General features: G+C 36.9%; 1 protein-coding gene across 2 annotated transcripts in view; it reads right to left on the bottom strand.

Annotated features, from left to right (window-relative positions):
• Nucleotides 1-14,164, bottom strand: part of NETO2 (neuropilin and tolloid like 2) — a 62,046-nt gene that overhangs the window by 45,731 nt on the left and 2,151 nt on the right. For both annotated transcript variants that reach the window (XM_027619908.2, XM_027619909.2), the window contains exons 2-4: nucleotides 4,704-4,760; nucleotides 1,897-2,037; nucleotides 1,003-1,251 (exon numbers count right to left, since the gene is read on the bottom strand). In XM_027619908.2, coding sequence (XP_027475709.1) covers nucleotides 1,003-1,251; nucleotides 1,897-2,037; nucleotides 4,704-4,760 — 447 coding nt within the window. The remainder of the gene's footprint in view (nucleotides 1-1,002; nucleotides 1,252-1,896; nucleotides 2,038-4,703; nucleotides 4,761-14,164) is intronic.

The following is a 14,164-nucleotide window of genomic DNA, read 5'->3' as shown; positions in this document are numbered from 1 at the left end:
TTTGACGACAGGAACAATAACATTAGGGATATGCACAGTTTTACACCAGAGAGTACCGCAGGTCTCAAAGTGTTCACACATACCACAGGGCAGGGTAAGACAGTCAGAGTGGGCTGAATGGAGACCCTAATCCAAATCCTCAGAACCTGTATTACTTTATGTGGGTTAAAAAAAAAAAAAAAGTGACAATTACATTACAAAACAAAAGATGGGATTAGTTAAGGATTCTGAGAGGGGAATGTGAAGACGGAGGCAGGGACTACAGTGATGTGGCCACAAATCCACGAATTCTGGGGAAGCCCCCAGGAGCTAGAAGAGGTGAGCAATGGATTCTCCCCTAGAGTTCCCAGAAGAAATGTGGCCCTGCTGGGTTTTCTGCCCTCCAGAACTCTCAGAGAATAAATTTCTATTGTTTTCAGCTGCTACATTTGTAGTTCGTTAAGGCAGCCTTAGGAAAGTAATACATCAGGTATTCCCATTTTACCAACAGCAACCCTCAGGTGCAATTGTGCTGAATAGTCTTATAGCTATCAGGTAACAGAACGGATTAGAACCCAGATCTTTTGCCTCCAAGTGCAGAGCAGTACTTTTTCCATTACTCAGTATTTTCTAGAGCTTACTTATTCAAATGAGTGGTAATTCAAGCATTCCAATGGAAAAAACCTGCCAAAATAATTTTTGGTAAGGATTATGAAAATAAGACAATTTGCTGAATTATCTTTTAAAATATATTTATCTTGATGTTTTTAAGCCTTGCTATACATTATAAAACATAAAGAAATCTAAGAAAAATGGGATGCCATCTATGAAATGCTTCAAAATTCAAGTGATACCATTCTATTTCCAATTTTTGGTTTTATTTAATTCACGAAGTGATTTCCCTTTGGCCTTGCTAATTTCTTTAAAACCTTGATTTGATTAACTTGACTAAATTCTCTCTTTTCTAGACATAAGATTCTAAAACCAGAGTGAGACCCAGTGAAAAAAAGACAACTTCATTACCTGGAATAAATGAATATTTTGCTCGAAATCCCAGTCCTTCAAGTTCTTCATCAGAACTAAACTTAATCCACATGAATCTCCCTGTTGATCTAATTAGTGGAGGGCTTTTCACACCACAATAACGATCTATAAGTGGAGAGAAACCAAATGGCCCATCTCGAACCTCCAAGTGGTCAAACCGACATTCAAATGATGGTTCTATATAATAATGTTCATCAAAGGTCAGCTCTATTCTTTGACGTGGAGCAGCTAGAAAATAAAAGCAAGCAAATGAAGGCAACACAAAGAAAAGCATAAATGTCCTGACACAAGTAGGGAAAGTAAAACAACTGCTGTTACTGTTTCACAGATGAGAATCATGAGGACTATTACATATAAAATTCAGAATTAATGTTATATTATATATCAATAATAACAATGCTGCTCTGCAGAACTACAGTGATCTTTCCCTTTGGAATATCCTGTTTATTAAATTAGTTAAATGTACTTAATTAAAATTAGACTAGAAAAGCTAATGCTTAGTTCATGAGATACAATGAATAGAAAAACAGAAGAAATGACAAGAACTAATGTAACTATGGACATAAATCTGCATAAAGCATGATAAGAGACGCCAGTAAGTTTGAGTTTGTTTGTTTGTTTCTTTCAAGTTTCTTATTAGAGAAATTTCTCATCTATACTGACGCATCTGGTTGAATTGTATTTTAGGAGATTCAAAACTAGAAAATTTCAACTATTATTTTGTTAATGTGTTCAATATTCAGTATAATTACTAGAGTTTAATTCAAATACATGTTTAAATTTTGTTGAAACTGGCTTAAACTGGGCATCTTACCAACGTACTTAGTTTTAAAATAAAATTCATCCATTAAAAGACAGAAATTGGTCAAATACCTTCCAAAACGTAGATACACTCCTTGTTTGGTGGATAGGAGTCAGGATAATTTGGTGAAGCAAAATGACCTCCATTGCTGGTTCGAACCCAAATGCCACACTGGGTTGCAGGAATATGCTTGATTCCAATATTTTGTCCATCTTAGGGAAAAATGGCATTTAAAACATGAATTACAGCAGAAGAGAACAGCATTCTTCTCTTTTCCCCACAATTTAGCCAAACAATTGCCCACTCTAGGTCACACAGATAGTGTATATAATTTTGCAAGAACCACTGCCAAGTTTAGCGCAACAAATTGAATACAGCAGAAGAGACAGAAAGGTAAAATTGTATGCTGTGCTGGTGGGAAGAACTTGCTGCTAGAGGACAAGTTTGCCCTGTAGGAGAGCAGGGAAATAAAATGCTTAGATTTTACAAGGGCAAAACCATGTGGAAGAATCTGACAAATCAGTGCAACTATCAAATTCAGTTCTGACATAAAAATAAAAGGATCCCAGGGGTTTATCTCTGGTATGGTACCTCTATATTTAGTTTAACACAAAAGCCAAATATGATCCAAAGATTACAAAGGATTTTAGTTAAAGACTGTAGATTGAACACATGCATTTAGTTCTCTCTCCTTAAACTCCACCAACAGTTCCAGATTTTTTAAGGGCAAAAATAAACCCCTAAAGAGGCACAAAGAGGTAGGTACAATCACAACTGGCAGTACTTGATGAGCAGGCATGACAGGTGGTGGTGAAATTGTCCTTTCTAAAAACATGAGGCCTGGCTAAGAGTTATTTAGAATCAATCTGATTTCTTTCTTTCTTTCTTTTTTTTTTTTAGAATCAATCTGATTTCTAATACCCTCCCCTGCTCTACAAATCTAGGTAGCTGCTGCTGTCACTACATCGGAAAATGAGGTGATTCCTTTGCAGAAGATAAAGCAAGGTTCCTGGACTAGGAGACACTGGGCACAGCTGAGGGTGACCATACCAACCTGCAAACAAGGAGACTAGGGAATGATAACACAGTGAATGGCATTCCTGGCCTCTTCCCCCACTCAACTCCTTTAAAGCCTCTAGGTAAGATGCAGAACCTCTAACCAGGACATGGAAAGCTTCCTGTCTGGGGGCTCTCAACAGTCCAGAGGAGAGCGCCAGCAGTGCGGACTCAGGAATTCCCCAGTGCTGGGTCACAGAAAACAAGTCCTTCTACACCTGCTGACAGCTAATCATCAGATTTCAGTGCTCCACTCATAAATAACAGTAGACAGTCAAGGAGCACCAGATATTTGAGGAAAGCCTCTAATATGAACAATGAATAAAAAACAAGAAGAAAGCAAATCTGAAGAAACAAAGATTATATTAAAAAACAAAACCCAAAAAATTAAAACAAAACTGTCATTTAATTCCCTTAGAGAAAAAGAGAGTGTATCTATAAAACACGAACAAGGATACTTTAGAATATTCAGAAAACAAAAATTTTCTAAAAATAGAAGAAATGAAAAATTACTAGAAATTTTAAAGCAGAGGGCCGCAAAGTGTAGCTCTGGCCAAATCTGACCTGTGGCCTGTTACTGTAACGAAAGTTTACAACGGAACACATCCATGTCCATTCTTGTGCCTATGGTCCATAGCAGCTCTCATGGTACAACAGCAAAAGTGAGTCGTTGCTCCTGAGACTGCAAGGCCTGCAAAATCTTAAATATTTACTGTCTGGCCCTTTACAGAAAAAAGTTTTCCCATTCCTGGCTTAGACGGTAAAGTTGGGGGAGTCTCAATAGAGACTGAGAAAAAAACAGAGTAGAAAGATAGATGGAAAATAGAACCACCACCACAAATCTATCCCATAACCAAACAGTTTTTAAAGGATAAAACAGAAAAAAACAGAGAAAAGGGAATTTAAAAACTTAAACAAGGAAAAAAGGAAATAAAAATTTCCTAAACTGAAGGACAAAATTTTCATATGGAAAAAGCTCCGTGAGTGACTTAAATTCTGAAAACAGATGTGACCAGAATTACGTATGACAGAACTACACTGGAACAGGTGGTACAGAAGGAAAGTAATAGAATACTGGGGTATAGTCAGGGGTAGAATGTAGCATGAAAGAGCTTAATTTTCATCTTCCATGGTGGGAAATCACTGTCTAATATGTAAAGCTGAAATATTAAGAAGTAACAGTATAACATTATTTAGAAATATGCAGGGAAATACCAAAAGATTCAGCTAAAATTCTGGTTATCTCCATGGAGAAGGAAGTAGAGTAGCAGAGGATGGAAAACTACTTTTTCATAATTAATTTTTTAGAATGCTTTGATTTTTGTCATGTGTATGTATAACTTAGATGAAAATAAAAAGTAAATCAGTAAATGTTCTAAACTCTGACATGAAAATCTGGTCCGAAAAGCACACTAGCTTATCTTCTTTCATAAACAAGGACAATCAGAACAGGTCCACAGGGCTTTGAATAAGACACTGATGGAAATATTTCATTTGTCAAAACTGAAAAAAAGGGATTTTTTTTTGCTGAGTGATAAAGCATGAATCTCATTTAATTTTTGGACATAATCCAGAGTGCTAGGAGCTACTAGTGATGCCCATTTAAAAAATTTATCAGAGCAAGATTCATGTTGACAATTTACTCAGTTAACTGCAAGTGAACTCAGTAAAACAGAGGCTGATAGGTTGACAGAAAGCCCTAGGTCACTGGAACACCCCAGAGGGATTACGGAAATAGTATTCAAAAGTTGCAATTCTTTCCAATAAGCCATCCCACTCACTGTCCTGAATATGTGATAAGTTATCACTTTAAGTACTTTACCTTGGGTCTTTTGGGCCACAGCAATCCCTTCGACTACAAGTATTGTTATTAATAACACTAGAGAAATAATAGAAAAGAAAAGTTAAAAAACTGAATCTATATTACATTTTACTAAATCTATAAAGAAAATCAGATGATAAAAAAGATTAAGGCTGCTATTTCTTACTAACATTCACTCACAAGATTTTTAAGGGTTAAATGTCATGTTCTGATTTACTATTTGACACTTAAGACAACCCAAGGAAAAACAATTGATACCGTACTCATTCATACAAGCACTAACAGTATATGGCATTTAAAGCATTTTTCAATTTATGATAGATTAAAAACACACAACAAACTCTGCTGACCTCAATTATGCTATATTTACTGTACTCCATCTCAAAGACTTTACATATATTATATGGCTAGCTCTACAATGTATTATGCCAGTAAAAGTTCAATTAGCTTATCTGACTTGTGAGAGCATTTATAACAAAGACAGAAGTAAGGGGGCAGCAGTCTCCCAGAAATCAAGTCAAGACGTTTTATAGTTGTGCAGTACTATGCGGTGTCCTGCATGGACAGTTACAAAAGCCAGCATATTTAGAAATGAAGCTTTTTTCCCCCAAGCTGAACATTTCTGAGACCCAGTCAATAACATATTGAATTGTTTTGTGTATGTATTTTGATGATTCTTTTAAACATTTTATTTTTATGAATGGTGCAGACATCTTTCACTCTCCCTTTCAATGGAAATCACAGTGTGAACTGGAGTTTTTATTATTCATTCAGTCAATAAGCACTGACAGAGTACCTACTGTACCAAAGGAGAGCAGGCACCAAGGAAACACAGACGTTGGGGGCGGGGGGGTGGATACAGCAAAACAGTTAAGAGTATGGACTTCATGAGTCAGGTGGATCCAGGCTGGAGTTCGAGTTTTGCTGTGTACCGGCTGTGAGGCCTCGGTACCTCTCAGTTTACTTAATTGTAAAATGAGGATGTTGTCCCAGTAGCACCAACCTCATAAGGCTGTTGAGAAGATTAAATGAGATGACGATGCACACAGTACTTGTTATGTGCTAGGCATTCTGCTAAATAAATGATAGCAAACTACCATCCTTAAGGAGCCAATCTACTGTCAAAAAGAATTTACAATACAAGGTGAACAGAAGTTTAATAGGAGTTATACAGAAAGCATAACGGAAGCAGACAGGAACCTTTCATTCTGCTGGGGGTTAAGAGGAACAGAGTGAGGAAAATTCCAGAAGAGAAGGTATATTCTATTTGGATGCTATGGGACTTCTAACAAGGATACTGAGAAAGAAACAGCTTACACAAAAATATGGAGGAGTACGATCTGTGGAGGGTTAGCGAACTCTGAGTACCATAGTAGGGTCAGCACAAGGAGGGCAATAGTGGTGTATCAGGTGAGAAACAGAATGAGGTCTGATTGTAAAAAGTCTTGACTGTCATGCTAAAGAGTTTGGACTTTTGACTATAATGAGAAATCACTTTCAGTTGTTATTTTTTAAAATTTTATCTATCTATATTATGGGGGGGAGGGGGAGAGGGAAAGAGAGACTCTTAAGCAGGCTCCACGCTTTTAAACAACCCTGAGATCATGACCTGAGCTGAAACCAAGAGTTGGACACCTAACCAGCTGAGCCACCCAGGCACCCCTCATTTTGGGTTTTTAAATTAGAGAATGATATTAACACATCTGTGTTTTAGATCAATAATCCTGATGGTTTCATGGAGTCTAAACTTTCAAAGAGAAGAGAAAAAGCCATTCAGGAAGCAAAGCAGTGGTACTGGAAATGGAAAGGAGGAGAGATTTATAACATGATTCAGATGTAGAGTTAGCTGCAAATGGTGATTTATATGATGAAAGCAGTGAGAGAAATGTGGGCATTGAAGAGGATGCTAGTTAAGTGATTGGTAGATAATCATACCATTGTTCAAGCAATAGCATATGCTGAGTATCTACTCTCCAAGTCAACAATATAAAAAGATAATTCTTGCCATTCAGTTGTTTACATTTTACAATCTAATCACCGACATCTTCCTCTTTAGCTTCCTATACCCTTGTTGAGCTTTGTCTCCTCTGTCTCCTCTCAACACTTTTCACTTCCCCTTCCCTTTCCCTGGTTGCTAGTAGTGTTGAAGACCTCATGTTATATAGGAACATTCCCCCTTCAAACCCTTCACAACTTTGCACTGGATCAGAGTTTGAGGAATGGAGAAATGAAACATGTTTTGTTTTTATTAAAAAAAAAACAATATTTATGATCAAAAAGAAAAACCTAGAGTAATATTAGGTATCTGACAATTCAGCAAATAACACATCCATTCGTATCAGTTTATCTTGTTAGAGGACACTATTTCCCAAGGCATATCATTCAGACGATACACAACTGATCAAAATTTTGTGCTCAGTATACCTTTCCTCCTGAATCACAGGAATAACAATTTACTAGTTTTCACATTTATAATTCACAGTACATAAGTAACACAAAACGGGGCAGACAGGGCAAGTAACAAACCAACAAACTGAAACCAGGAGAGCAACAGTAAAACTATAGCAAAAGGATGAACAGTACCAGTAAAATTACATAATGATCAATAAAATTTGTCTATGTAAAATATCTGACTTAAGAAATTTACAGAGTGTGCAACTATGGTAGATAATTTTAAAAATCAAGTTATAAGCCCAAATAAACCTATTATTCTTTTCTACTTTGAGGGTTGGTCACAATTTTCTTTTCCCCCAAATGTTTAAAAAAACTATTCACAACTCAATCAAATGAGCTGTGCTACTGAATATAAAAATTTTATATAAATAGGGTGAATCTGCACAACAATCAGGGATAGAAATATTTAGTGATACATTTGTGACTATTAATAATTCTAAATTCTATATCATAATAAACATAGCTTCCTTCTAGTTGTATAATAGGATCTTTGCAAATTGCTTGTTATAACCAGGCTCAGATTTTTATTTTTTTTAAGATTTTATTTATTTATTTGACAGAGAGAGAGACAGTGAGAGAGGGAACACAAGCAGGGGGAGTGGGAGAGGGAGAAGCAGGGGCAGTGGGAGAGGGAGAAGCAGGCCTCCCGCGGAGCAGGGAGCCCGATGCGGGGCTCGATCCCAGGACCCTGGGATCATGACCTGAGCCGAAGGCAGCCGCCTAACGACTGAGCCACCGTTCAGTGGTTCAGATATTAAACTCCGTTAATGCCAAACACTGGAATTATTTAGTATACGAAGCAGTGCTGGGGTGCTTTGTTCTGTCTTTGGTTCCAACCACGTGCCACTATTCCCTTCCTCTTACTAAAAGGATCAATAATTTCTCAAATCCAGAAATACCACACATTTTGAATTCAAAGATAATGTACCCAAGAAGGCACTAATTCTTTAAGGTAGAAATCCATGCCAAAACAAAAATTCTAAACTCCTTAACCATACCTTTTAGTTATATAGAGAACTGCTTGTGATTTGATGCTTAAAAAGGGAGTGCCCACCCACCGTTTATGCCCATATATCTGGTTCTGGAGTTCAGTTGAGGCCTCGTAATAATGTATGTACAGCCTGGGTGGCTCAGTTGTAAGCGATGACTCTTGATTTTCGCTCAGGTCATGATCTCAGGGTAGTGAGACTGAGCCTGGCCATGAGCCCGTGTGGAGCCCTGTACTGGGCTCCATGCTGGATTCTCTCTCTCCCACTCCCTCTGTCCCTCCCTACACCCCCTGCCCTCTCTTAAAAAAATTTTTCTGAATGAAGATTCACATGATAAAGACAGATGCTGTTCAAGGTGCATATACAAGTTCTCAATGCTACTCCTTTTACCCTTAATCACTGTCATATTAGCTCTACGAAGAGTCTTCTCCCCAGGCCTTCTAGTTTAAAGGCCTTATCTTCCACTGTAAAAATCAAGATCAAATTTATTCTTTCTACTGTTAATAGTGGAAACTCTGGCCAATGCAATCAATACTGGAAAGGAGACAAAATTATTATTTATAGATAATGTTACTTAAAACCTAGAAGTCCCAAGATAATTACCTGGAAAACTATTATACCTATTAAGAGAAAAGAGTAATACTAAAATAAATTAAACAAGTAAATAAATTTAAGACAATGGAGAAACAATATGTTTTGGATAATAAAACAACATACAGGTAACAATTCTTCCCAGTAAGTCATATATTTAATTATATTTTAATCAAAATCTTAGTTTTCTGGGGGACTAAAAATTGCTCATGCTCATCTTCAAGACTTTTAAATTTTTTAAATTTATTTTTATTTTTTTAAAGAAGATTTTATTTATTTATTTGACACAGAGAGAGAAACAGTGAGAGAGGGAACACAAGCAGGGGGAGTGGGAGAGGGAGAAGCAGGCTCCCTGCCGAGCAGGGAGCCCATTGCGGGGCTCGATCCCAGGATCCCGGGATCATGACCTGAGCTGAAGGCAGATGCTTAATGCTGAGCCACCCAGGTGCCCCTTGAAGACTTTTTTATATTGGCCAAGGGAAATTAAAAAATAGACATAAAATACATAAAAACAATATATACTTATTGTAAAGCTACAGTAATTCAAAATGTAGCAATGGTATAGAAAGAAATAGGTGATCTGTCAACAAACATATCTAGCTCCCACTGTATTACAGGCAGTAGGGTCAGTCCTTGAGGCTACAGCAATGAACCAAGCAGCCTTGGTCCTTATTCTCAAGGAGCTTAAAGATAAAAAGATGGAAGAAAAGAAAAAGCTCAAGAAATAGACATAGATAGTCCAGAATTTATTTTATGTATGGATTTGAAACTCCCAGTGAAAGGACAGGTTTAATAAATGATTCTGGGATAACTCGATAATTATTTGGGAAAAAAAAGCAGATCCCTACCTTCAAGATAAACAGAAAAATACCAGATTGAAAAAACAAAAAGGTGAATTACGTAGGTACCCTTTTGAGTGGAGAACACCTTCACTTACTAAAGACAAACAAAAACTACAAATAACTGAGAAAAAAGGATTATGCTACCAGAAAAATGTGCCAAAAACCAAAACAATACAAACATTTAGCCTAAAATTTAAAAAATGCAGATTCTACTGTTGGTCAGGATATAGGAAACTGACATACACTGTCACTGGATTGCAAACCGGCATAACTTTTTGGAGGTTAGTCTGGTAATCTATATCAGGGTTTAAAAATGCACAAATCCCACCCAGCAACGCTACTTCTAGGTGGGAGAACGGAATCAATCACTGGGACAGTAGTGTGTACCACAATCACTCGGAGAGCTTATTAAAACACAGATTTTGGTGGGCAGGGGTTGCTTCCAGAGATTTTGGCCTAGTAGGTCTGGGGTAGGGCTTGAGAACTTGCATTTTAACAAGTTCCCTAGTGATGCTAAAGCTGCTGGTCCTGGGACCATACTTTGCAGGCCAACCACTGCAATAAGAGGATGATAGTATACTGCAAGAAATGGCAAGAGGATGCCCGTTTTCTCCACTGGGGATGGCAGGGGCAAGGCTGGGCCAAGATGGATGAGGCAGGGTAGAGGGCCAGCAAAAAGGAGTTGACGAGTTGGGTAGAGGACCAGCAAAAAGGAGTTAACGAGTTGGTTTTGGAAATATTGGTGAATGCTCTGGTACCTATTCTCATACTGTTTCTGCAAATATTTGTTTCTGAACATCTGCACTTGCCATGTATCTCCCTTTGCTTCCACAAATTCCCTCTGCACTGTTTAAACCTGCTTTTTCCAGGAACTTTCAAAATTAATTTTACTTGATAGCATTCAGATTTTTCACTTCTCCGACTATTAACAGTTCTCAATCTCTGGTTTTGTTTCTTTTACTTATTTTTTACACAACCAGTTTACACAAGATAGAATAGATTTCTGGCAAGTATACAAACTGTGGAGGTAAGTAGTTAAGGACTAGAGTGAAGGCTATTATTATAAGGGACCTAAGCTCCTTCTATCTCATTGTTCAACTGTATATGACTTTCCTTCCAAGTCCATCTTATGGTCCAACATGGATGCTGGAGTGCCAGCATTATATCTTCATTACAGCTACCATGCCTGCGTTAAGAGCCAGCAAGAATAAAGAAATAATATAGGACATTCCTCCTTCTTTTAAAAACATTTACCTAGACTCTACAATGATCTCAAAATAAAAATTTTAACTGAACAAAAAAACACCATCACTTTCCCAAAGTTGCACACACATCCAATTGGCCAGACTCACTTATCACATGGCCACACCTAACCCTAAGGAAAGCTGGAAAATCTAGTCTTTCTGTTGGGTGGTTACGGGCTTAATTAAAATTCAGAGAATTACTAAAGTGTAAAATGGATATTGGGAGACAACTGGCTATTTCTGCCATGTCCCCTACAGTCTATTCTGTACTCAGCAGCCAGTGATCCCTTCAAGACATAAACCAGATCATATCACAGCCTTTCATAAAATCTTCCAATACAGTCCCATTACACTGAGAGTAAATCCATACCCCCTACTCTGACTTCAGAGGTCCTATGTGATTTAGCATCTAACCACTTCCCTGACCTTCCGATTGCTACCTATCGCTATACAGGCCTTCTTCCCATTACTTCAATATACCAAGCTCCTTCTTGCCCTAGGGACTTGCTTATTCCTTTTGCCTAGAATCTCTCTGCATGGCTGGTTCCTTCCTGTCATTCAGGTCTTCTGAAGACTTTCTGATTTCTAAAGAAGCTCTACATTTTCTCCTTCATCCTGTTTTATTATATAAATATTTTAATTATTATTTATATCACTTGATATTTTGCTTATTATTTGTCAGTTCCTACTAGAAAGAGAAGCCTTGTCTGATTCACGGATGCAGCCCTGGTGACTAGAAGATTGCCTAGCCCACGACAGCATTCAATAAAAATTAGATGAATACCTGACATGACTAAGCATGATCCTGATTACGTCCTTTTTGTAACTACAACATACAGTGCGGAGTCCTGCATCAACAAATGAGAAGCACACATCTTGGTTAACAGTAGTCACACAGATGACCCAGCTTCTTTTATCAAGCATAAATCAAGGGACAGGAAAAGAATTGATTGTTTTTCTTTTCTTTTCAGATATCCAGCCACTAAGCTTACTTTTCTCAAGCTGGCTCAATTTACCTCTGTTAGTAATTAAATGTGCCTCTTGCCAATAAGCCCTCCTGTTTTAAGCATCAAAGCGGTAAATGAAAGGTTTGTAGAATCTATCACGAGATGCCAGATGTAACAACAGCCTAACTCGTCTTCTTGCTCTTTACTATCTTTGATAATGAAAGCAGAATGGAGTTCGATGAGAGTCCAATACTACTTGAGGTAGTAGTAACTTGTTTTTGATTAGCTATGTTCCACAGAACAGAGTACCCAAATTTAATCAAACTCAATTTTACTTATTAGCTAAGAAAGAAGATGGACTTGGCAAACTTTGGGATCACTCCAACCTACATATGCTAATCACACTGCCAACCACTTTAAGAATGAGTAGCTGTAGCAGAAGTGCTTTCTTTCCTGCAGAATGTGACAACCTCCTTGCTGGCCAAGTGCTCCTAAGAGAGCAGTTTTGTATGTTCTCATTTTATAGTAGCCTTCTTTAGACATTCACAGCAACAAATTTTAATGTGACCAGGTCACATTTTAAAGAGTGATATCTTCTCACCCACTAGTGCTGTAATTTCCAACATATTAGTCCAGGCATATTTAAACCAACATGTTTTAATGTCATTTTGCCTAGGAAGAACTGAACTTTCAAATTAGTACACTGCAATTTTGTGAGTGATATAACAAACATGTTAAAAAGTTTTGGGGGCCATTCTGATGAGCCTTTGAGAGGGTGAAGTCCCTCACCAATTACAGCAACCTTGCTCTTATCTATTACCTTTGTTTAGTTTTTAAGTATCCCCTCAGAAGGATTCCTTTTGAAGAAGTTCTCCTGTTAAGGAAAGTTTGGAAACCAATGGATCTTAGGGTTCCCCTTTCCAACTCAAAAACCATAATAACTGGCATTTCATAGTGATTCAGGGACACATTTTTAAACATCAAGAATTACTCTGCAAGGAGCATAAATTTAAAAATGAGACTAAAAAAAAAAAACAAAAACTATAGGAGACTGCTGAATGAGTAGTAACCAAAAACAGAATTGGAGAGTTTAAAACTTTGGATATGAACTTTGTTTATAGTTTATCTTTTTTCTATCTTATTCCAAAAAGACCTGAAAGTGATTTGAACTTGTTTTGTAATGCACATATGTGTGTATTATAAGGCTGCATGTTTTTTCTAACAGGTGAATTTGGTTTCAAAACACAGATAAACTGGATTCTAGTTTGAGGATTTACTACAATAAAACCAGTGTTTAGTCAGACTTCAATTTTCAGCCTTAAAACATTTCTCCTATTCCTGGGGGAAAAAGTAAAAAAGTTAATTTTTAACAAGACTATGCTTTAAAACTTCACTATTAAAGGGACAGCTTTCCAGTACCACACATATTTTTGTATAGTTTACTAGTTTTTGGAAGAGGCATGGGAATGATAGACAGGAGTTAATTTTTGTCAGTCTCAGGTAAGATTTTAAAAATATAGTGCCGAGGGATATTTATGCTGTTACACAACAAATTACACAGTTTAAATATAACTGAGTCTAATAAGATTCTCCCAAAGTGTGATGAGTAAATAAAACAGTAAAAAATGGGTTTATAGTACTAATGCAATATTTTCATGTGACTATGATGCTTACTTAACTTTGACAGAAAGTTAAATCAAATTTTATGACCCGGAGGGATCATAAACAGTTAAAAGTGAATTATTCAGTTTTAACAACATATGAAAGGTTTAAAAAGCCTAGTAGAGTTATCCTTTTGTTCTCACTGCTGAGAGTAAAACAAAAAGAATCAATGGCATCTTAAAGAAAATTACCTTCTACTTAAGATCTCACACACTCATTATGGATGATTTGTTTTAGTAGAAACTGACCATAATACTGCAAACAAGGCTTTTGGTAGGTAATATCTATAATTATGCAAATATTAAATAACTGCTTCTGATAAGAACCTCTTCTGTATTGAAGCAATTCACCTTACAGGATACTTAAGGGCTTTTTCATGCCTTGATGCACACAATGAATGCGAGAACTAGGAAAATCCAGTATTTTTCCAAAAGATAATTTTTTAAAATTAAAAAAAAAATTTCTGTATAGGTAACACACGCATTTGGTTAAAAAAATCAAGGGCTACAAATGCGGATGCAGTGAAATAGAAGTATTCCCCTCACTCTATCTCTCTTCCCTTCTCAGAATCAACTTTCGTTAATTTCTTGAATCTTTCCAGACCAATTCTCCAAATTTACAAGCACACACACAAACTTTAGAAGACTTAAAAATAGCTTGTTTCAGCTCTAGCAAGCCTACAACAACCTAGTTTGAGCTTTAAAAATACTCTAGCATGTACAACAAGTGTAG

The sequence above is a fragment of the Zalophus californianus genome, chromosome 17, assembly GCF_009762305.2.
Source record: "Zalophus californianus isolate mZalCal1 chromosome 17, mZalCal1.pri.v2, whole genome shotgun sequence".
In the NCBI taxonomy this organism is placed as follows: Eukaryota; Metazoa; Chordata; class Mammalia; order Carnivora; family Otariidae; genus Zalophus; species Zalophus californianus.
This window is presented reverse-complemented; position numbering and strand designations above follow the sequence as displayed.